The following is a 24,830-nucleotide window of genomic DNA, read 5'->3' as shown; positions in this document are numbered from 1 at the left end:
CAAATAATATTTACCCTTACCACAAAGATATACTGATATTTCTATTCTAATCTATTCTATATTTCTTTTAAAATAAGAAACTCTGCTAACAGCATATTTCATTATACTTAATTGTTTCCTTCTAATGCACTGATAGGTACTCAATAAATACTTGGAGATTCACTTACTGATGGTTTTTGTAATAAAAGTATAATTTGGTGGTAATAAACATATAGGTTTTACTTTTATGAATATAGACGTCTGAGACTGAATAATCTTGAAATAACAATTTTAGAAGAAATAACAATAATAAATCAGATAGCAACACAGGTAAGAACAAAGCTCCAAAAATTAGTGTATAGTGAACAAAAAAAAACCCCTGCTGGCCGGGGGCGGTGGCTCAAGCCTGTAATCCCAGCACTTTGGGAGGCCGAGGAGGGTGGATCATGAGGTCAAGAGATCGAGACCTGGTCAACATGGTGAAACCCCATCTCTACTAAAAATACAAAACATTAGCTGGGCATGGTGGCGCGTGCCTGTAATCTCAGCTACTCAGGAGGATGAGGCAGGAGAATTGCCTGAACCCAGGAGGCGGAGGTTGCGGTGAGCCGAGATCGCGCCATTGCACTCCAGCCTGGGTAACAAGAGTGAAACTCCGTCTCAAAAAAAAAAAAACAAACAAACAAAAAAAACGACCCTGTTAATACTTTATTCAAGTGAGTAAAAATCATAAATTTCTACAGGATAGAAGATGTATGTTGCTATGTCTGATTAATGTGAAATTCAATTTCCATCAATCTGCTCAGGAAGGCGGAGTGTGAAATTTACCTGATATATTAATTTCCTGTTTTTACAGTATAAACAGCCAAAAGCAGTACTAGGGTTTTGACTGTCAGGGAGATTATTTGGACACTATGAAAAGGCAAAGAGAAAAATACTTCTGTAAATATAACAAGACTACAAAATGAAGAAAATGAGTAAAAAATGCATTCAATATAGGGCTTAACACCCATTCTATAATGGTTGTGTGGGGGACATGAAAATGTAGTTGGCTAGGCCATGGCTGATACCTGTAACTGCAGGACTTTGGGAGGCCGAGGTGAGCGGATCACTTGAGCCCAGGAGTTTGAGACCGTCTTGGGCAATATAGTGAAGCCTCATCTCTAAAAAAATACAAAAATTAGCTGGCAAGTGCCTATAGTTCCAGCTACTTGGGAGGCTCCAAGTGGTAGGATCACCTGAGCCTGGGAGGTGGAGGTTGCAGTGAGCCAAGACAGTGCCACTGCACTCTAGCCTGGGCGACAGAGTGAGACCCTGCCTCAAAAAAAAAAAAAAAAAAAGTAAAAAGGAAAATGTAGTTATGATATCTGTATTTGTGGTTTCAGGCAGAAGGGCAGAAGCTAGAGAGACAAGGCTAGTTCCACTCCTGTTCTCCTGCAGCTCACTTGGGCAGAGTGACAATGTTGCATATAAGCCAATTTCTATACTTTTATTTAAAAGATGACACTAAAAACATAAATATTTCTAAAAGTGAACAATCACTTAAATTTCTTAAACCTTAGTCAGATGCAACTTACTTTGGTATGCTCACCTAAAGAAATGGTTTCAGACATAGGTGCCAGATAATCACAAACGGAAGGGCAGAGTTCCCTTATGAAAAATAGCCTGTTCCAATTTCCTTGCAATCTGAAATCAGGGAATATCTAGCAAAAGTATATAAACTGATCATCACTGTTACATATAACTGCCTGCAGAGAAAGGTAGTCTCTGCTCATCTAAGAATATAAAATACAAAAGGTTTGAATAGGAATTTAAGTATGAATCTTGCTGCCCAGAATGAACACTCAAGTGATACTGAGTGGCGCATGCTGTAGAACTTACAAGTCAGAAGAACGCTAACTAGATATGGGACAATGGGCTGGCGACTGAGTTTCTAAGCCGCAGATTCATCCTCTAAAACAGTGTCAGTAAATCCTATTAAGCTGTCTATCCTAAAAGAGTTTTTTACTGAGAACCTAATTCAATTTAAAAAAAAACCCTGAAAATATAGAACAAAATTTACATGTAAGGTAATACCCACCATCTTAGGACAAGACTATTAGATATCTAAAAAGTGTCTCAAATGTTTTAAAGGCAAATGAGAAATGATACATAACCACAAGCTGGTGATCTGATTGAGTGCTATAATCTGATGCAGAGCATAAAAAAGCAGTGACATGAACAGTTACATTTGGGATGAGAAGGTTCAGCAGGAATAAGAATGAATAAGCTCATGCATTCAATAATGCACAAGGTACCCCAGGGACAAAATGAAAGATAAAAACTCTGTTTTAAAAAGTTTTAAAGTGAGCCAGGCCATGAAAGCCTTGTCCTCTGCCTGTGTGATAGAGACATCAGGAGCTTTGCCAGGTGCAGATACCATGTGGCTTCTGGCTGCTCACCTGTGTACCCACATGAACAGAGGAAGAACAACTGAACACAATAAACAGGTGCACTCCATAAATGATTGTCCAAAAGAACACTGAAATCAGGAGTACTGGAAATGAGAATATCTGACAGCCTGTTTTCAATTCAGCCTCACTTCTCCCCACCTCGAGGTCAGCCTGGTGGATTTACCCTGACCTATTCCTACACAAGCCTGCCTATGTACTAATTTACTACTACTTCTACAAACTAAAAATGCCCTTTACTACTTAGCCACATTCTGCTCTCTCAGAAGGTGGTGGGGCCCATGAATTTCTATTTTTAGAAAACTCCTCAGGGGATTATAATGAAGGATGTCAAGCCTATGTCACTACTAAGTATTTATCTTATGGCGTCCTCTGTTGCAATTGTTATAAATATTTGGGTACAATTTTTAACTTCCCTGTTTAGATACAAAACTCCTAGAAGGCAACAGTGTTTAATACTTTTGCTTGCCCATCCTATCTCCAGGACTTAGAAGAGGATCTAGTATCCATTAAGCATCAGCAAAGCTGGTTGACTGAATGAATTTATTTTAATCAAACAGAATGAATGAATGAACAAATGAATGAGATGGTCTGAAGAATGCCAAAGGGTCAGTTATTTTCACTGGCCTGTCACAGTACCCTCAAATCGCTATCACTCCCATTTTGGGCTCTTTTTCCAGACAGTGCCTGTTAAAATAAAATTTAAAAAAAAAATTCCCAGGAGGGATAACATATCAAGTGAGAATTACAGTAACAAAGAAAGAATGGGCTTGAGGGACAAAGGGAAGATATAAAAGCATGTTCCAGGAAAGGCCCAGGGCACTGGTGCAAGAGAAGGCAGGATTAAAGACTGTAGAGGTTAATACAGAGAAGGGGAGAGATGTGTCCCAGGAAAGAATTGAGAAATCTGGGAAGCAGGGCTCAGGAAGAGCTGGCAGAAGATTTTTTTAATTGTTATGTTAACTTTTCCATAAGTCACTGGGGCACAGGTGGTATTTGCTTACATGAGTAAATTCTTTAGTAGTAATTTGTGAGATTTTGGTGCAGATGTTGAAAACAAACCCTGTTTTTTCCCAATTTTGTCTGGGGCTAGCTGTAAATGCAGAGAGAAAGGGGGAGAGGAGGAATGGAAGATCTGGAACTAACTTTCCAAAGCGAACATGCTAAGGAAATTGAATACACAGTTCAAAGTTCAATACCATCATGTCAAAGGGTTTAATTTAGTGTGTGTACTAGAATTTTGTTGTATTACTAAGTGAATTCTCCGAGTTTGGAAATAATTTGTTAATGTTGAAGCTGTATCACAATATTGTAAGGAAATTTTATAATATCATTACCATAACTTCATGACTTCTTTCTTTTTTCAAATTTTTTATTTTTAGTTGAGACAGGGTTTCACTATGTTGGCCATCTTGAACTCCTTACCTAGTGATCTGCCTGCCTTGGCCTCCCAAAGTGCTGGGATTACAGGCGTGAGCCACCTCGCCCAGCCACCATGATTTCTTTCAAAATAATAAATATGAACAAAAATAGAGTGACCACAACTCCTATTAGGAAAAGCAAGACGCATTTTTAGAAGAAATAAGTTGATCAATCCTTGGATTGCTACTGAGACCAGGCACAGGTTCAATAAGGAAAGATGGTTGGTAAATTATGAATACTAAGAACAGAGTGATTTGTGGTTGCTTCAGAGAGAAAGTGGGAAGAACAGAAAGAAAAGAGGGGGAAAGTAAAAAGCCCACAAGTCAGGGCCCTGCATGGCGGACAGGCCAGTGAGCAGAAATCCAGGTGGCAAACACAAATGTCGGTGTGGGGAACTAGAGGATGAGGACACCGCTGACATTTAAATAATGAACACAACGAGTAATTCTAACGTCCAGGTGAGTGAACCATACAATCACCTGTGTTTTGTCAAGCTGGTTGGAGCTAAGTTTCTACAGTGAGTAACCATGATAATAAATGCTCTCCCCTATCCCTGAGCTCTCTATTTAGAAAGAATGCTTAAAAACTCTATCAAGTTAAATTGCAGGAGAGGAAGCAACTGAGTTCTTCATTTGTTCCCTGACTTGCTTATTATTCAACAAGTATGGATGTGGTGTCCACTGAGGCTGCTCTTTGCTTTGTGATATTAAGTCACTTACTGTCTCTAAGCCCTACTTTTATCATCTGTAAAATGAGGGGCTGGATCAGATGATCCTTGAGATGCCTTCCTGCTCTGGGATTTTTTTTGCTCTAAAGCTTTATAGTAAAAAATTATTATAAGTTAAATATTTTCTAACTGTGGCAGTTAAAAATGTTTAGTATCCATTCTAAACATTTAAAAATAGTCACCTGAAAATAATTCACAGATACAAGACAAAAAGTTCTGAGAAGATCTTTTTTAAAAAAATTGGCACATTATGCTATTATAAAATCCTTATTTAGTGATTTTATATTTAAACAGTTTAATTGGAATGGAATCTTAAATTTTCCAGATTTTCTTATACAAGTTTCTTCTAGCATATAAATCACATAGGCCACTTTTAACTTCAACATCTAAGTTTCCACTCATTTTATGCCTCACATTGCATCCACTTTACAACCCCAGTTTTCCTTCTTTATCCAGTAAATTCTGCCAGCCATTCCTTTCTGAGTAAGCTATCATCCTAATTCCTTGTATCAATCGCTATGTCCTGAGACTTTGGAAACAAACTAAGGGAGAGTTTTCTGTGTTGGCCTCTTTTTTTTTTTTACCAAAGATTTCTCCCAGCGTATCATAGGAAAAGGAAATTGACTAGGTCACCCCCTTGCTTAAAAAACCTTCAAGGATTCACCTTCATTTACCAAAGACTACCTTAGCTCCATGTCCTGGCATTCAAGGCTGTTCAGAAGTTGATGAACCTGACAACCACGTGTCTGATAATCTCCAGCCAATCCAGATGGCTATACTTCATGCCATGATCCCAGTCTCCCCGTCTCTACCTAGGAACATCCTATTTACCGTGAAGAGCTCAGATCAAGACCCATCTTCTTGATAAAGCCTTTCCTGGCACCCTTCAGGAACCTCCTTAGCCACAGCTACACAGTCTTGCCACATTCTCAGCAGCAGATGGAGATGTATTATTCAGTTTACAATACTCCTCAATACCTGTACAGTCTCTAGATCTTGTTTTGCCCATACAACTGTGAGTTCTTTGAGGACAATGGGCCATGCACCAGTCTCCAGGACCTGATGCTATCATAGGATTGCACCACTTTAAGGAGAACAATGCCCTTCTACATAACAATACTTCCATTTATCATTCATGTAATTTTTCATACTGAATGAATGACAGAATTGCCAGTAGAGAAGTGATTACACATATAAACATGAATTTCTCCCAAACACCCAAGTAAATAAATGGTTCCTTCACATGGACACGGAGAGGGGGGCAACACCCACCAGGGCCTGTTGGGAGGTGGAGGGGGAGGGGGGGGGAACTTAGGGGATGGGTCAATAGATGCAGCAAACCACCATGGCACACGAATACCTATGTAACAACCTGCACGTTCTGCACATATGTCACTTTTTTTTTTAGAAGAAATAAAAACAAAAACAAATGGTTCTACATCTGAGATTTTGATTCAAGAATGCAAACTTGAACTTGTAAATAATAAGAAAATTATTTGATTTTAAGATGATGGAATAAAGAAAGCCTCATTTGAAGACAGAATTTTGTATCATTCACAGTATAAGAAGGAGCTGATATAAAGGTGTCAAAAAACCTCTAAATAAGGTGTGGAACAAAAGATGGCAGAGTGGGAGGAATCACTCTTGGCAGGTTGGCCCTCCCAGATGGATGTTCTCTGTGTCCTTAATTAACATTTTATGTACAGACAGTGATTTCTATGAATGAGAATTATTGGCATATAAGCCAAACACCCTCTTTTGAATTGTAATATGGTCCAGGGTGCAATGCTACTACACCAAAAAGCAAGGGAAAATCCTAATATTTGCTTCCCTTAGAGAAAGAAAATCATGTACAATGTATATTTTATTTTATATTTTTGGAGACAGGGTCTCACTACATTCCCCATGCTGGTCTCAAACTCCTAGGCTCAAGTAATCCTCCTGCCTTAGCCTTCTGAGTAGCTGGGATTACAGGCACACGCCACTGCTCCCTGCTAGTATATTTAAATCATTTTATTGACTTATAATTTTCAGTTAAAATTTTCTAGTTTGAGATGTAACACAGAAAAACTATGATTATCATATTTTATAAGTGGATAAGATTATTCTAGTCAGCATCTGTAAAGTTTATTTGTGGATTCTTCAGGAGGAAAAGATTCTAGATAAACATGGTAGAGGGATTTTTACCATACAAATAATGATACCTGTTTTCTTCCCTAAGATCATTTTCCAAGGCTTGAGTCTCCCGCTCCAACTTCTGGGATCTTGTGTAGTCTCTCCAGGCCCGCAGGACCTTCAGATTAATCTTCCAGTCAGACAGGGTCCCAGCTTTCCCCAGCTTAATCCTATCATCAAGAATCAGCTTGTGCCAAGCAGAGAAATACCGTTTTTGACACTGCAGTGGAAACATTAGGAAAATCACCACCCATCAGCACTGTGTCACTGACAGCCCTCTCTTCAGATTTTCCCCTCACACTTATTTAAAACAAATCTAGGAACTGTGGTCTTAATGGAAGGGAAGAGACAAAGCACAATTCCTTTATGCTAATAGAGACAAAGAATATTCAAGTCATGCAATTGAGGCATTCTCAGCCTCACAACTTAAACTAAAATATTTTATTCTCATTGTAAGGCACCAGTCCCATGGGGATATCTGGAATAAGTCACATCTAAGAATGAACCAAGGGGCCTGAGAAGCTTGAAAACCTGCTTCCAACAGGACCCTCCCTGCCAGGCTGTCTCAGAGCTCAAAATACCAACCATTTAATTCTTTACCGTTTCAGATACCACTAGTGTCCTACACAAGTGAACTGGGAGATTCCAGGAAGATGGGATGGAGTCTCCGGTCCCTGAGAATTAGACAGCTAAAAACAACAAAACCAGCTGGGCTATCATGGACCACTTTAGGGCTTTGGCGAGTCTGGATACACTAGTGGTTCAGGCTGCCTATAATCTTCTACTATATGCATTTGACAGCAAATTAGACAAGGTCTACTGACGCCAAGGATGTCCCCAGAGTAGTACTTTACTCACGATCCTAGTCTAAGAAAATCACTGAGACCTAGTCCTTGCCTATACCTTCTTTCCTTTCAGCAAACATTACATTCCTTGTAGGTCAAATTACTTTCTACTTTTGGCCTTAACACCAACCTTGCCAATTCATACTTTCCTAATTCATATTAGGTCGGTGCAAAAATAATTGTGGTTTTTGCCATTGCTTTTCATAGCCAAAACCTGCAATTACTTTTGCACCAACCTGATACTAATTTCTCTGTTCCTGTTTTCTTCCCTCTCTCTGCCTGACTACTTCAGGAGTCACCTCTCTCAGGAAGCCAAGCCATTACCAATCCGTCTACCCAAATGTAACTGCCCATCCACTGTGTTCCTACAGCAATCTATGCTTTCTTCAGTCAAAACACCCATCACGCTACATCATCATCACCAATTTACCATTTTCCCCTAGACTGTGAGTCTCCTGAGAGAGGGGAATAAGACCCATAAATGGGAATGGTAAATCTGACCGTGGCACTGAGTGTGGGGAGCATTAAAACAAAAACTAACCTCATAGAAAGTGATTTTGTGGGAAGTATGGGGGATGCCTGAGGACCGGTTCCAAGGACTTGCCAGATTTATCAGGCAAATATTAACTGCTATTTATTGCTTCATTCCTATAAAAATACTTGACTTTCATCATTTCAGCATTTACTAAGCAACCATCACTGTGTTTCACTTTGGGGACTGTGCACAAAATTGTTTAAGATACGACCTCTATTGTTGAGAGGTTATAGGGAGGGAGGATATATCAATAAAAAGACCAACAACATAGGAAAGCATCTACTAGAATTCTTAGAAATAGCCCATTGGGCCAGAAATGTTTTCTAAACAGGTTATTAGTTTATATTTCTGTTTAGACAAACTAAACAATATTCTTCATTATAATTTCTCATTAGGAGAAACCATGGCAAGCTTTAAAAAGCCCTTTCCATATGTTAAATGAGGACATATTTTCTAGACCTTCACCTTAGAGCTCTTGGAAAGAAGGATGAAAGGGAGGAAGGGAGAGAGGAAGGAAAGGAGACTTGCTGAATACTGGATACTCTTTCAGTTATAACAGGGAGAAGAGATACAGCTGCCAGGTTGAAGAATATGTCTTTTACATCATTTGTTTACCTGTTCCACAAAACACAGCATGAAAAAAAAAAAAATGATGTTAACTTGTGTGCCATGGTCGAAAGAAAATGTTTTGTGTCTGTTTACCAGATGTCTTTAAGAGATTCCTCTTATATGACTTGGTAAAATATTCTATGTGTAGCTATCTCTAATTTTAACTCCAGGATTATTTCAAATGATGAAATAGTACAAACATCCATCTTGATAATAACAACACTGTTAATAGTATCTTTTGATTTTGACATTTCTTTTCTTTGTAAAGTTCAAAGCATCTTACATGTGCTATTATTATTAATTTGTAAACTATCATTATAAAGTAAGGATTGTAGATATTATTATGATTTACTTCACCAAGCTAAAACTTCAAGTAGAGAAAGGTTTAATGCTAAAAGCACAAGTAAAAAAGTTAGTGGTACACCAAAGGCTGAAATGGAAACACTCCAGCATCCTGATGATTCTAATCTATTAGGCAAAAAAATCTCTCCTAAAAAAGAAGGGCACATTTTTTGCTGCTTTTATAGTGAAAGAAAATGACATACATAACTTACCATGGTAAAAACAAACAAACAAACAAACAAAAAAAAAACATTGGTTAGGAACATATCTGAATGTAGGAGGGGAAATTCTGAGTTTATAAATTCTTGTTTTTTTTTTTTTTTTGTTTTGTTTTTTTTAAGACACAGTCTTGCTCTGTCACCAGGCTGGAGTTCAGTGGCGTGATCTTGGCTCACAGCAACCTCTGACTCCCTGGTTCAAGCTATTCTCCTACCTCTGTCTCCCAAGTAGCTGGAAATACAGATGCCCGCCACTGCACCCAGCTAGTTTTTTGTATTTTTAATAGAGACGGCATTTCTCCATGTTGGCCAGGATGGTCTTGATCTCCTGACCTGGTGATCCGCCCCAAGTGCTGGGATTACAGGAGTGAGCCACCATGCCTGGCCCTGAGTTTATAAATTCTATAGTCAGTATGCTTCTTTAAAAACGCTTACGTTGAGACTTTGAGAGCAAAATGATCAGTTTTAAAGGCCTATAATTCAGTTTCACCACACAGAAGCTAACAAGAGCAAAGTGACAGACCCTTATAGCAACTACTTTCTTGAAATTGACTTGCTCTGTTTTCCCTGCCTGCTCAACAAAAGCAATCCCATTAAAATTTTAATTAAAAAAAAAGTATGAATCAAGAATAGCTGCGTCATTATTCTTGATTCATAGCAAACATTATCCAGGTAAATAGGAGTCCCATAAATGTGCTTGGAAGAAAATATATGGGAAAGGAATATACTCTCAGTTCCATCTTCTCCGGAAGAAGATGCTAGCTCTGTTTTTATTTAGAAGGGTGGCACACTTCCACAGACCTGAACTATTTATTCTTTCTATTCCTCCCCCCCGCCCCCAGCTTACTTCCTGCTGCTTCCCAGGCCTGCTTCTCCTTGTTAGTTTTCTACACTTTGGAACTACCATAGCGCTCTATCCCTTTGCTTTTTAAAACCACAACTGGTTGGAAGAGGAATACATACGTTCTATTTAAGCCAGGAGAACTTAGGTTTTAATTAGCCAGGTAACTAGTCTGATTTCCCTCCATTTATTTCCTAGTTCATTTATTTTTGTACCATGTTTTTATTTCTGATTTTCAAACACAGGCTAATTTCCATCATTTCTTTATCACAGTTGTGGTAATAATTAAGCTTGGTATAGGTAAATAAAATACAGAAAGTCACTGTAGGAAGAACCATTCCTAAGTACCTATCTATAATAATATCTAAAATAAAATACTACCTGGTGAAATTTAGAAAGTTTTAAAATGAATTGTGTCCCCTTCCCACAAAATATCCACAGTACATCATTTGGTTGTTAAGGATTCCACTGAAGAGAAGAAATGACAGCTCGCTCTGCTAAATTTATTACCTGCACTAGAGTTGCCCTCATTCTTCTGGCAAGAAAAGCTCTTCCCTGAAGTGTAATCACACTACTGTCACCAGGAATGATTGACGTTAGGTGGAACAGCAATTTGCTATCTAATCTTCATTGTAATTCTAACCCTGTCACTGGAGATGCTTGTTCTGATTAATGAAGTGGGTAACTCATCAAAATTCCTCAGCTATTTCTCTTTTGTCAGAAAGCTCAGTGATAATTGCATCAAAATTCTCCATCATAGAAAAATAAACAATGAATTGTTAAGAGGACAAAAATGTCAACAAGTTTACAATTTATTTTTGCGGAATGGAACTAACTTTGGTGCAACTACTAGTCCAGGGGAGTTGACAAAGTCTCAAATGTCAGGAAGAAAGCTACATTCCCACCCAGGGCTCTAAGTGACTCCTTGCTGCTCTCAGGCCAAAAGAACAGAAACTCTATTGCTACAAAAGGGAGCAATCTCCAACTTCTCTTTTCATTTGGGGGTTACTGTGGCTAGGCAAAAGACCCCACAGATGCTATGAAGAACCTGGGGATTAGAGAGAGAAGGATCTTTGTCATGGCAAAATAAATCTCCAGTGGGAAGTGCAGTGCTGAATTTTACAATGGAAAAGCAATACCCCGTGACCCATCCTATTCTGATGTTCATAATTTTACCCCAAAGCAATGAGAGGAAATCACGGAAAAGCAATACCCTGTGACCCATCCTATTCCTGATTTTTATAATTTTACTACAAAGAAAAGAGGAAATCATGGTAACCACATGCCCAACTATATACACTCTTACAACTAATTGCATTAGAGAAAATACATTGAATTCCCAGAACACAGTGCTAAGATCTGAACTCACTGCTGGGTTCCATGGAAAAGCCTAGAGGCCTAAACTTTTACAACCACTGCCATGTGAAATGCTACCCCTGGCTACAGACAAAAAAACTACTTCTGTTATACCCTGGAAGATGCGATGCTCATTTTACATCTATATTAAAATTTTTTCTCCTTCCTCATTTCAACTTAAAAAAAAAAAAAAAACCCAAACCCTATCACCATTCTAAAAGTAGAACCAAAGAATAAACCTTTCCCCAACTTCAAAAATTAACAACATTCTGCCAATCTTGTTTCATCTCTCCCTCACCAATTTTTTCTGAAGAATTTAAAAATAAATCACATATTGTATCATGTTACCCATAAATGTGTCAATATGTACCACTTACATAAGGTCATATTATAAGTTCTTAATTCTGCTAAAAAGTTTCCATTGATAATATTGCTGTAATTATCTGTTATGCTGTTTCACTCTAGAAACAGAATTTCAAGAAGCAATTCCTTAGTCTCACCAAATAGTAAATACTTAATCAATAAAATTCTCTGGGTTCTTTATAGAAGAATGACCACAGTGTAGCCTATCACCTGACCACTCATTATAATAGGGCTCCTTTCCCAACACCCTAAACATCCATTCTTATGACCTCAGGTCTGTAGAAAAGGCAGACCTATATGGCTTCCCATCACCTTCTCTTTTCCTTCTTTCTTGATGTCCTTTAAGACCTTCTTTCCCATCTCTACCGAAATCCCTGTTACCTGCCCACCCTTCATCCTTGGACACACACACACACACACTGCCAAGAACACAGCTTACTTCAGAATGTATCAGACAAATGTTTGATTCACCTCTAAGATAGTGTGACAGTAAGACAATGACATGTCTTTCATTCCTCACCCACATGGCTCTCAAGATCGTTATAATATTCACGTGAAATGTCTAGTGTTTAGGGGGAAAATATTCTACCATATGCAATTTTAGGCAACGGGCTTCATTTATGCCAAAGTCTCTCAATTTTCAAAAAATCAAAATGTAATCAGTACTTCCTTTTTGAAAGACAAAAAATATATATTTAAAAATAGGAACCTCTGTAATAAAAAAGACTTCATGGAACTTTGAAATGCAAAACACCAGCACACTATTTAGGCAAACTGGCCCTCACTGTCCCCTCTGTGAGAATGGGACATCTGGGTTACTTATGGGGTGAGGAAAGAAAGAACAAAACAAAATCAACGATTTCTTTACCAAAACTGATAACATTTTAGATGGAAAATTTCTACAGAGTTGGCTACATAAAGTAAAATACAATAATGCTTTAAACCCCTCCTAAAATGTATACCACACATTGCCCCTGGCAATAAACCTAGAAGGGAGAGTTAAATGAATCCCAGTAACCTTCGTGCGTGTGCTGGCATTTCTCTTTTTCTGCTGCTTTATTTCTAAAGAGGCTTTTCCTTTATTTCCCTCCCCAAACATAAGACAACATTGCTGAGAGGATGGTTGCTATATGTCAGCCCAGAAATGGTTTTGCCTCAGTGGTGTGTAGGCAGTCCTGATAAAACTAAGATCTTTGGAAAGGAATCATGGTATATAAATGAGATATTTAACTACAGTTTTCGTCATTCTGTCAGAGAAAAAAAATCCAGACTTCTTTTCCATACATAGTATCTCTACATTTCCTTGGGTTAGTTTGAGGTGGACTTTTGGAAGGTGCTGTGCCACAAGCATCACTTTAATGATAATTTCTCTGAATTATTATTTTATTATTTAACAGAAAAATCCAACTAGGCAAACCAAAACCTTCCCCCAGAGAATTAAGATGTAGGTTAGTGCCACCCATATTTTATTTTTTTCTTCAATTTTCCTAAGCAAGAAAGATCATAGAGTTTCTAATCTTATTAAGAAAACCAAAATGTATTTCAGAATAGGATGAGAATTAAGAAGGCCATTTTCCAAATAATGTAAGAATTTCATAGTAAATCCCTTGTTGTTTCTGTTAATTAGCTGTGACACATGGATTGCTGAATCTCCCCCAAGAGATTCACTGTAAGATCAAAGAGAAAATAGGATAGGCTGGAAATAGAAAGCTTCTATACAGCAAAACAGATGTTTTTGACAAGACAAAGAGACCTTGCAATGAAATGTGTAGAAAAGATGCATCAGTAGTGCTGCATCTGAACTTGTGTTTTGATAAGACAGCCTGCACTGTTTCTCTCTGAAAGCCTCATATTAAATAATGTGGCCCAAGTAAGACGTTAAGAGATACTTCGGGTGGAACAAATGAAATCCAGAATTAAAGCACAAACAATTACAGGAATTAAAGGAGCCTAAACTATAGCAACTCCTAAAAACAGATTTTTTAAAGCCTTCCTGCAAATACTCCACACAGCTGTTTCTATAGGGTTTGTACCAGGGAAACATTCTGAGGGTGCTGACAAGAGCTTCCAGTTATCTAGCCACTCCCTGCAAGGCAGCTAGGCATTTTCCCGTTTTCATCCTGTGGTCACACCTGGCTGCTGAGTATCCAAGTTTCATTACTCAAGGCAGCTTCAGGCTCCTTTAGAGCTCAGTGTGAGCTGGGACGAAGATAATGAGCCCAGAAGGCCTGCCTATGCCTGTGGCCTTCATTGGAGGACAGTCCTATCTACAGCCAGTTCTACGTAAGAGCCTGAGGAGGCTGCTAGATGTGTTTTTACCATATTATACCCATATATGCTGGGGAAAATCTAGAGATCAACTAACCATATTACAAATGAATAACATAACTACACTTAAGAAGGGAAGAAAAGAACTCACCTAAGTAACTTTGGAAAACAATATTTTGACTGAATACTGTAAAGCTAAAACCAAAAATAATTGTACAATATTTTGCTTCAGTGACTTTATTTCCACTGTAGTATGGGTTAGCAATTCTAAAACTATTTTTATAGTGTAGTAGGATTACCCTAATAAGTAAATATAATAGAGATAATAAGAGCCATGTTTCTCAGTGTCAGAGAAAGAAGTGACAAGTGAACAAGATGGAAAGACTACACTGAAACCTGTGGTGCTGGATTATCCTTGACAATATTATTATAAATTCACAGTTATTATATATATATTTATATATACATATGTAGATTGATAGATACAGAAGTAAGTTACAAATAAGGAAAGGGAGAAGAATAACATGACCCTTGTATTGCTGAACTCATGGATTTTAATATGTACACGGATAGGCGCAGAAATGTAATGTGTATGTATGTTACTGTACATACATACATACATATATCTATGTATATATCTATATATATTCTAGCTCTGTCTGCTGAGAAGGCCTAGAAAAAAATAACACTCCAGTAGCAGTGAACACACTTACTGCCTAGATCTTGGCTTCCAAAGACCATTTTTCCAGTAAAAGGAAGCAAAGTTCCATGTAGAAGTGGTTGATTCCAGGGTGAGGACAGGGAAAACACAAGATAAGCCTAAAGTATCTTGTGGTGCCAACAAAAAAGGGAGTGTCCAAAATAGGACAGAAGGCATGTTGAAAAAACAAAGGAGCCAACGTGATAGGTTTCCCAATAGACAAAGTTGAAACAATCTGAATAACCAAGTAAACAACAATATTAGATTATAACTCATAAAATAAATATCAATGAGCTCATACTAAATAAAACAATTGTATAAGTGAATGAATGGATGAATACATACATACATACACACATAGATGAAGTAGAAAGGACTGTCTTCCGTCTAGAAGAATTTCAATTAATAAATTTAAACAAATGAAGGAAACACAAAACCACCAATAGACAAATACATTGATAACCGTTGCAGGCAAGAGCCACCAATGGATGTTAACCTTAATGGGTGACAGTTTAAAGAGAAACAAAATACTTTCTTAGCTTCACGGTATCTCCTGAAAGACAAGAAGGAAAAACAGCAACTTTACAATGAAGAAACCCAGCACACACCCTTAACCAAGTGATCGAAGTTAACAGCAGTAATTACGTCCTCCTTGTTAGGATATACTGAGAAGGGCACAGTATCGTGTCTAATAGCACTCTTACCAAAAATGCATAGCCTTAAGCAAGGAGGAGAAAGCATCGGAAAACCCAAAACGAGAGACAATTCTACAAAATACCTGACCAGTTCTCTTCAAAAATGGCAAGATCGGGCTCGGCGCGGTGGCTCACGCCTGTAATCCCAGCACTTTGGGAGGCCGAGGCGGGTGGATCACAAGGTCAAGAGATCGAGACCATCCTGGTCAACATGGTGAAACCCCGTCTCTACTAAAAATACAAAAAATCAGCTGGGCATGGTGGCGCATGCTTGTAATCCCAGCTACTCAGGAGGCTGAGGCAGGAGAATTGCCTGAACCCAGGAGGCGGAGGCTGCGGTGAGCCGAGATCGCGCCATTGCACTCCAGCCTGGGTAACAAGAGTGAAACTCCGTCTCAAAAAAAAAAAAAAAAAAATGGCAAGATCATAAAAGACAAGGAAAGACTAAAGGAATGTCACAGCCTGGAGGAGACTAAAGAGATGTAATAAATAAATGCAGTGTGAAATGATGGACTGAGTCCTGGAACAGAGAAAGAACATTAGTGGAAAAACTGGTGATATTCTCATTGGGTCTATGGTTTAGTTCATGGTATTTAATGGCACGGACCAATGCTAATTTCCTAGTTTTGATAACTATACTATGCTTATGTAAAATATTAACACTGGGAAAAGTTGGGTGAAGGGTATTCAGAAAACTCCGCACTATTTTTGCAACTTTTCCATGTCAAATATTTTAAAACTAAGTAATCTGTTTTAGATGGGCCACTAATTTTGTAAAACTCTGCATATGTGTCTAACATTCATATTTGGCAGTTCTATCTAAAATGTATATGATTGTACAGTGGACTACAATACAATTTAAACATTTTTTAGGAAACACAGCTTATTTGTCTCTAATTTGTCGGGAAATATACCATGGCACTTTTTCCTTATGCCTTCTCAAGATGACACCCTGAATATTTGTTTCTCTTTGAAATCTGAACTATTATTATAGGAGGAATACTAATTCCATCTGTCTCATGCAGAATCTATGTCTTTGCTAATCTTTCTCAAAATGTTAATTCCAATTCTTACATTTCTTCCTGCTACATTTCCCTCTGTTTTCTTGAAGCCAAAACTCTCACCAAATTTTTGTTGGTTAATAACTGAATAATTACAATCTCTTATCAGTTCAAAATGCCACCATCAAACGTGGCTATCGCTTTTAAGAACTCACTCTGACTACTTTACTTTTTCCCACATATCTTTGTCATCCGTATCATATTCAAACTCCTGTTATTGATTTCCAGGACCTTTATAAGTCTATTCCTACATTTATCAAGCTCCCTCAGTGTCTTCCTAACATTCTCTTTCCTCTTGCTAAATCCACTCGTTCAGATATTTATTTCATTAACTTTCATAATTTTAGCAATGCCTAAGGCATTGCTTGGGGTGGGTGTTGTAGGATAAAATATACATATTTATCTTTTCTTATCTAACCCTTTCATTTACAAATCTGCCCAGTAAATCCTTTTACTTAAAATGTTATAATGCCCAAATTCATACTTTTATCAACCCCATTATATTGAAAAAACTGATTAAGTCGCCTGAAGAGGATATTCACTTTTATATTAAAAATCAGCAAATTATTTTTACAAAAAGACAAAGTAAAAGAAAGGGAGAAAAAGCAAAATAAAATGTAGACCAGTAAAAAGAAAAGCACAGGTGTAAGTGTATCATTGCTTTAGGATCAGAGCTACTAAAAGGCAAGTAACCAGTTCTTGTATCTTCTGAACAATCCAGAATACAATGGTCCTTACAACTGTCAAAGTGGAAGTCAAGCTTTTAAAAATTGCTAGAGAGCTGCCTTAGTTAAGGTTAATAATAGTTAAATGCTATTCTTAAAAGGTGATTTTGGAAGAAGTCCACAATTTACCTCCCTCACCCCAGTAATTTCCCAGGATCCCACCAGAGTAAATAAAGAATAGCCTCAGTACAGGGGATTCATGTACTGCCCTGCTCACCAGCTCAGCTGGACACACAGAATAAATACTGTGGGCAGTTTTGGTATTTGTGATGAGGTTCAGCTGGACTTCATATTTATCCCATTTCAGACGGAGCTCTTTGTCATTTATATTACAGAATGCTGAGTAAAGAGACATTGCAATTCCCACCTGTTGATTTTCCTTGAAAATCTGGATTAATAATTCTTTCAATTTCCTTTTTCTTTCTTTTGCCATTTTTTCCTCATCCAGAAGAATGTCAGTATTTTGAAACATGACTTTTTCTGAACTATTTTGAGAATTCTCTTCTTGCCTTTTCTTTTCTCTATTAATAACAATTAAAAAATACATATATATTTATAAAAAAATAACGGTGAGCAATTACAACCTACTGCAGTAGAATAAACACTGAATTTTCCTTCGGAATACACAAATTTTTAGATCTGGTTCTAAAATTACATAGTAGGGTAATTTTTTTGGAGCTTCTTTTATTCCTTTATAAGATACAGATTAAATGAAATAAAATTGTTATAAAGTACCTTGAAAAGTAGAAAGTATTATAGATACTTTTGTATTTTTATTGAGCTGAACACTCAGCCATACGTTAGTCAAAATTTGAGAGTTAACAACTGCTAGGTAGTCTGCAATACAGACATAAATTCTCTCCCATGTTACGGGAAAAAAAGGATTCTCAAGTAAGAAAGGAATGAGATTCTTACTAAAAGGCCTTTTACAAGGTTTCTTGACAGAGGAATAACAAAAGAATCAGGTGTTACTGAATAAGGAGGGCATGGACTCTAGAATAATTTAAAAATAGCTGAAAAGAGAAAAAAACAGAACTTAAGAAGGAAAAGGTCTTTAGGCGAGTAACCAGAACTACCTTAGTAACTTTGTTGCTCATCTTTCTGGTCATTCTCTTTTCCGCTCACCTATCTATTCCTCCTCATCCAGGCCGTTCCTCTTTGGCTCACCAATTCAAACAAGCTCATAGCTATGGCCTTCTTATTGTAGTGCACTTAACTGCACAGGTGTATGTATGTGTATAAAGTATATACTGTTAATGATGTGGTAAACATAGCACCTAGTCAGGAATCAGAATTCAAGAACTCTGGCCACAAAGCAGCTAGTCACCTGGTCTTTCTGGAACTTTTACTTCACAGTTGTGGAAACTCAAATTCAGAAAGATGCCAGAATACCCTACAGATATTCTCTTGTTCATTCTCATGTAGGATACAGAGGGTACACAGTGTTATGTTGTATCAGTGGTGATGTTAACCTTCATCACTTGGTTAAGGTGGCTTCTCCATTATAGAATTCTTATTTTTCCCTTTGAAATTAACAAGAATCTTGAAAGAGATAACTTTAAAACTAGGCAATGAAGCAGATTTAAGACAGCTTACAAATAGGTTTAAAAGACCTATCAATAATAAAAATTTCATTGACTTTTTCCAAACTATGAATGCTATAACAATGTTATAGTACATGGTTACAGAGAGGGGATAGTGATTGTTAAAGAAATACAGTTCTAATACCACGAATCTGATTTCCTAAAATAATTTTAGAATATATCTGTTTTTAAAGAAATACCTGCTTATTATGAAAAACTGGAGTGGTATAAAAGCCATCCATATTTCTTTTTTATTTTTTCTTTTGAGATGGAGTCTCACTCACTTTGTTGCTCAGGCTGGAATACAGTGGCACGATCTTGGCTCACTGCAACCTCTACCTCCTGGGATCAGGTGATTCTCCTGCCTCAGCTTCCCAAGTAGCTGGGGTTACAGGTGTGTGCCACCACACCCATAAAAGCCATCCATATTTCTACCCAGAAAAAAATGTCAGTCCTGTTTCACTGTACAGCTATTACTTAGCAATGTCTCCAATATTTTTGAATGTCTGTTATTATAAATAATGTTATTTAAATTGTCTTTCTGCACAAATCTTTATCTGGATTTCTGACCATTTTCTTAGGGTGGTTTTCCTAAGGCTGTAATTCCTAGGTCAAGGGATAATACTATTTTATGGCTCTTGTTTATTGCCAAATTGCTTTCTGGAAAGTTTAAACCAGTTCAACCACCTAGAAGTAGAACATATTATCTGTTTCACTGTAACCATGGATAAGACCTTAACTTTTAAAAGAAATGACTGGTCAGTGAACATTTGTTGAGTGCCCACAGTGAGCAGAGCATCCTACTACCATTAAATGTTACTTGTTTTCACAATTTATTTTAGGTCAACCTAGTTTTTCCAGGGCTTGGGAGCAATCTGAAAAGCAAGGCTGACCTTAGAAAGAACTCAGTAAAACACCAGTGATTGCTTTCTGAAAGGAATGGCACCTGGAGGAGGCCTCAGCCTGGCACTTGAAGGAGTAAAGCACATGTCCACTGCTGAGCTGTTTTAAATTAGGTAGAATGAGAGCAATCAAGAACACAGGGGGGAAAGCTGTGTAGGCTGATGGGGGTGGAAAGGATTATTTAATAGGTCTTTGCGGCCTCTCAGTTTGAGTAGTCAGACACTTTAGTCACGTTGTTCCAAGACTTTTGCAGTTCCTGCATCAGTGCTGTTTCTCAGAATAAATACATTAGTTATTTCACTTATGAAGCTCATTTTCTGCATAAGGATGGATAACAGTACTACATCCTGAGAGGACTATTTTCATCTTCCTCTTATCTCAGATATTCTTTTTCTTTATCAGTGGCAGTAAGGCAGTGGTGACTTTCCATGTGATTATCAGAAAATAAGACACACAATTCACAACAGACTAAGACACAATTACTGAACATGTTCAACCTTACAAATACTATATAACCAAAGAAATGCAAACTACTCAATATAATACCTATTAAAAGTGTAAAAATATTGAAAATGATGATACTCCCCAATGTTGAGTATGATAAACTGGCCTGCTGCTGATAAACAAGTACAATCCATTTTGAAAGCAATTTGGCAACGTTTCAAGAGTCAGAAAAAGACCTGTGTCATTTAACTCACAAGTTACACTCCTAAGAATTTTTCTAAGAATATAATTCAAAAGAGTGAAAAACCTCTATGCTTAAAGATGCTCATTGCATTATAATAATGGTGAAAAATCTGAAGTAGCTGAAATGTTTACCAGTATGGGGAGGTGGCCATTACATAAATTACGGTATAGGAACGCAGTGGAGTAATATATACACCCCAGGCCTCTGGGCAATGTGTTAATTACAAGTAGAATTACAAATTCAAGGTACTTTATGGTTATAATTAAGTATGTAAAGGGGTCAAGACCAGGAGGAAACATGGAAAAATGAAATTAGTTAATTTGTTAAGATGGCGGAATAGTGAGTGAATTCTCTTTTGTGTTTTGTTATTGCAATGTTTGTGCACTGTAAAAACTTCAGAGCACTTCTAAAATGACTGCTTAAACAGAGAAACTCCACAGTGCTTATCACACTGGCTTACATTTTCCATGCTTCTTTCACAGTGCGTCTCCTCTCAATTATCTCCCTCCGAAGCTTCACCATCTCCCTTTGAATCTCCTCTTCCTCTTTCTTGGCCTGCAGAGCCTTCCTTTTCTTCTCTTCTTGCACCAGACACTGAGCCTCCAAGAAGGCCGATTTTTTCAGGGCCTTTTCTATTCTCTGGCACTCTAGTTCTTTCTCACGTCTTAAGCGATTTTCTTTTACCTTAAAGTAAATATAATAAAGATGAAGTATGGCCTTTCAAGTAGAAAGGGATCTGAAAAGCCTTACAACATAGTCTGAAGTTCATAATACAACCAGTTTGAAATATTCTGGCTGAGAACTCCACTGTTTATTGGTAGGATAAGGGGAATTCATCTGTTTACTGGGAAAAGGCCAATATAAAATTTTAGATGAAATCAGATGAAGATGACTCAAACAATCTGGGAATGATCCACATCACAGAAAAGTTGAGAATCTAATGACTCAGATCCCAAGTTCTGGATTCTCATTTAGTAATGATTCTCACTTGTAAGACTGTTCAAGGTGTACGTTACTGCTTTTATTATACTTAGTTCTTGTCTGCATTCTAATTATAATTTAAGCAGAACAGAACTTTTTTGGACACTACATTGTGAATGGTAGAACAGTGATTTACTGCCTTAAGGAACACCACAATCCTTCATTCATTTCCATTATTAGGTAAATATATCAGTGATTTTGGATAATATTTGGAAATCAAAAACATAAACAAGCACATTCATTGTTTTTCAAACCTATTAATCCTTCAGAGGGCAAGAGTAGCTATGAATTAAGGAAAGGTCCTTTCCTTCCTGCTTCACCTAACTTCACCCTTATCTTATTCTCTAGTTGTGATAAGAATTATGATAAGACTTCTGATAAGACTGCCAGACAATGACCATATATCTTATTGAACCTTCTCTCCTCCCTTTTGTCATAAATCCAAACTAGAATTATACTTCTACCCATTTCTCTAACATCGCCAGTGCTGATTACATATACCCTGATTGAATGATTTAAAGCAGTTATTTTCAAATCTGGCAATCAGAAATTCAGTGTCATGCAAAGATGGCACACACACGTACAGGTACTAATTCCGGTTCAGTCTTGGTTCTGGGTCCCTGGCACTCCTTTACAAACTGTTGAGACACCAGTCTTTTTTGCAATAACCTACTATTCTCTTTGGAGAAGAGAAAGTTCTCACATACTTTTCTAATTCAAAACAGCTGAACTTGATTCAATTCAGATCTGTCTTCCATTTTAAATTATAATCACAAAATGAGTGAATTTCAGTTGTCTGGAAAGGAATTATCCTGTAACATTCTCCAGAATATTAATAATATTAATGTTACAATTTGAAAATGAAACTCAAGCACACACAATCTAGGTGTTTATAATAGGAAGTACCACATTCCAACTAATAAGGTTTATCTCAATATTCTTGGTCAAAATCAATTATTCTTTTCTGGGCTATTTCTTAAATAAATTGTTTCCTACCCTCAGTTTATGAGAATTATTTTTCTTCTGAAGTTCTTATATTTTATTTTTATTCTTCCTAACCAAACCACAGATGGCACCCTTTTTCATAATAAAGACTATGTCTTTATTTAAGCTTATTAAATGTGTTACACAAAGACTGCTTCCTGTTATCCATTTTAATTTTGTTTTTCCCTCCCACCTGCTTATGTCTCATCTCCATGGTAAGACGAGGATCCTTCTGCTGCTTCTTGTCTTGGTTTTCCTTCTTTCCAAGATCTTCCATCATTGCAGAATCTACCACATTTTTATGGAGCAGATGGTCTATAAATTTTTGAACGGTGGTACTTTCCTCTTCTTCCTCCAAATAGCCACATAGATCTGGGGGAAACAGAACAACAAAAAAGGGAAATTTAAAAAAAAATTAATGTTAGTATAATATTCATATTTACATAAAGAATCCTAGTACAATAAAAATACAAAGCTGCAAGTGTTCAATAAATAGTAACTGATAATGCCAACTGGTTGAGTATAGCCCCCAGTAGTTAATTTCAACTAAAAGTAAAAAGCTCCACTTACCAAGAATTGCCCTTACCCAACTCACTAAAGAGTCCTTCACTGCCAAATCTAAAAGATTTCAATCTAAACCTTGGGAACTTCAATCTAAATGATCTTGAGAACTCTACTGCTTTAAAAAAAAGAAAGAAAGAAAGAAAAAAGCTTTATTGTGGTATAATTGACATATAATAAACCACAAATATTTAAAGTCTACGATAAATTTTGATATACACATACGCTAGTAAAACCATCACCACAGTCAAGATAATGAACATATCCATCAGCCCACAAAGGGTCCTCATGCTGATTTGTAAACTCTTCCTTTCACTCCTCCCTCTCCACTCTGTTCCAAGTAAGCACCACTATATATTAGTTTTCATTTTCCAGAATTTTATATAAATCATACACTTATATACATTGTATTCTTTTTCTGATCTAGCTTTTCACTCAGCACAAATATTTTGAGATTCATTCATGTTGTATCAATAGTTTATCACCTGCTATTGCTGAGTAGTATTCTACAATATGAATATACCATTATTTGTTCATTCATTCGTTGATAGACATTTGAGTTGCTTCCAGGTTTTGGCTATTGCAAATAAAGCTGTCATGAACATTTGTGTACAGTCATCCCTCCATAGGGGATTGGTTCCGTGACCTCCCGAGAATACCAAAATCCAAGGAGGTTCAAAAATCCGTGATATCAAATGGTGCAGCACTTGTATACAACCTATATCCACCCTCTCTTATACTGTAGATCATTTCTAGATTACTTATGATACCCAATACAATGTAAATGCTATGTTAATATCTGTTATATATATTGTTTAGGGAATAATGAAAAAAGTGTACATGTACAGTACAGATGGAATTATTTTTTCCCAAATATTTTTGATCCATGGTTGGTTGAGTCCACAAATGAACAGCTCACAGAACATAGGCTTTCTTTTCTGTCAGGAAAATGAGTGGGAGTGGAACGACTGGATCATATTATAGCTAACTGCTTACCTTTTCAAGAAACTATCAAACTCTTGTCCAAAGTGGTTACGCAATTTTACATTCCCAGCAGCAGTGTAGAAGTATTCCAATTCCTCCACATCCTTACCAATACTTGGTATGGTCTTTCAAATTTAAGCCATTTTAAGATATGCAGAGGTAACTCACTGTAGTTTTAATTTGCACTTTTCTAATGACTAATGTTACTGAACATCTTCCTTGATTATGTTTTGTAGTTGTTCCAAAGATTATGGATAGTGGAGTATTGAAGTCTCTAACTATAGCCACGTGTCAAATAACACTTCCATCAACAATGGACCGTGTATACAAAGGTGGCCCCATAAGATTATAACGGAGCTGAAAAACTCCTATTGCCTAGTGATGTTGTAGCCATCATGCCAGAGCACAATGCATTACTCATGTGTTTGTGGTGATGCTGGTATAAACAAAGCAACCACACTCACAGTCATATAAAAGTATAGCACATGTATCACATTTTCTTTATCTAGTTTATTACTGGTGGGCATTTGGGTTGATTCCATGTCTTTGCTATTGTGAATAGTGCATGCTGCAATGAACATACATGTGGATGTATCTTTGTAATAGAATGACTTATACTCCTTTGATATATACTCAGTAATGGGATTGCTGGGTCAAATGGAATTTCTGCTTCTACATCTTTGAGAAATACTATGCAGCCATAAAAAGGAAGATGATCACATCCTTTGCAGAGATATGGATGGAGCTGGAAGCCATTATCCTCAGCAAACTAATGCAGGAACAGAAAAACCAATACTGAATTCTCACTTATAAGTGGAGCTAAATGATGAGAACA

General features: G+C 37.1%; 1 protein-coding gene across 3 annotated transcripts in view; it reads right to left on the bottom strand.

The window, feature by feature from the left end:
* Positions 1–24,830, bottom strand: part of CCDC191 (coiled-coil domain containing 191) — a 94,641-nt gene that overhangs the window by 51,882 nt on the left and 17,929 nt on the right. For all 3 annotated transcript variants that reach the window (XM_032299016.1, XM_032299017.1, XM_032299018.1), the window contains exons 5-8: positions 22,644–22,822; positions 20,946–21,169; positions 17,679–17,832; positions 6,783–6,973 (exon numbers count right to left, since the gene is read on the bottom strand). In XM_032299016.1, the coding sequence (XP_032154907.1) occupies positions 6,783–6,973; positions 17,679–17,832; positions 20,946–21,169; positions 22,644–22,822 (748 nt within the window). The remainder of the gene's footprint in view (positions 1–6,782; positions 6,974–17,678; positions 17,833–20,945; positions 21,170–22,643; positions 22,823–24,830) is intronic.

Source organism: Sapajus apella, unplaced genomic scaffold (assembly GCF_009761245.1).
Source record: "Sapajus apella isolate SASKATOON/1434 unplaced genomic scaffold, GSC_monkey_1.0 scaffold40, whole genome shotgun sequence".
NCBI lineage: Eukaryota > Metazoa > Chordata > Mammalia > Primates > Cebidae > Sapajus > Sapajus apella.
Note: the sequence above shows the minus strand (reverse complement) of the source record. Positions and strands in the feature narration are given on the sequence as shown.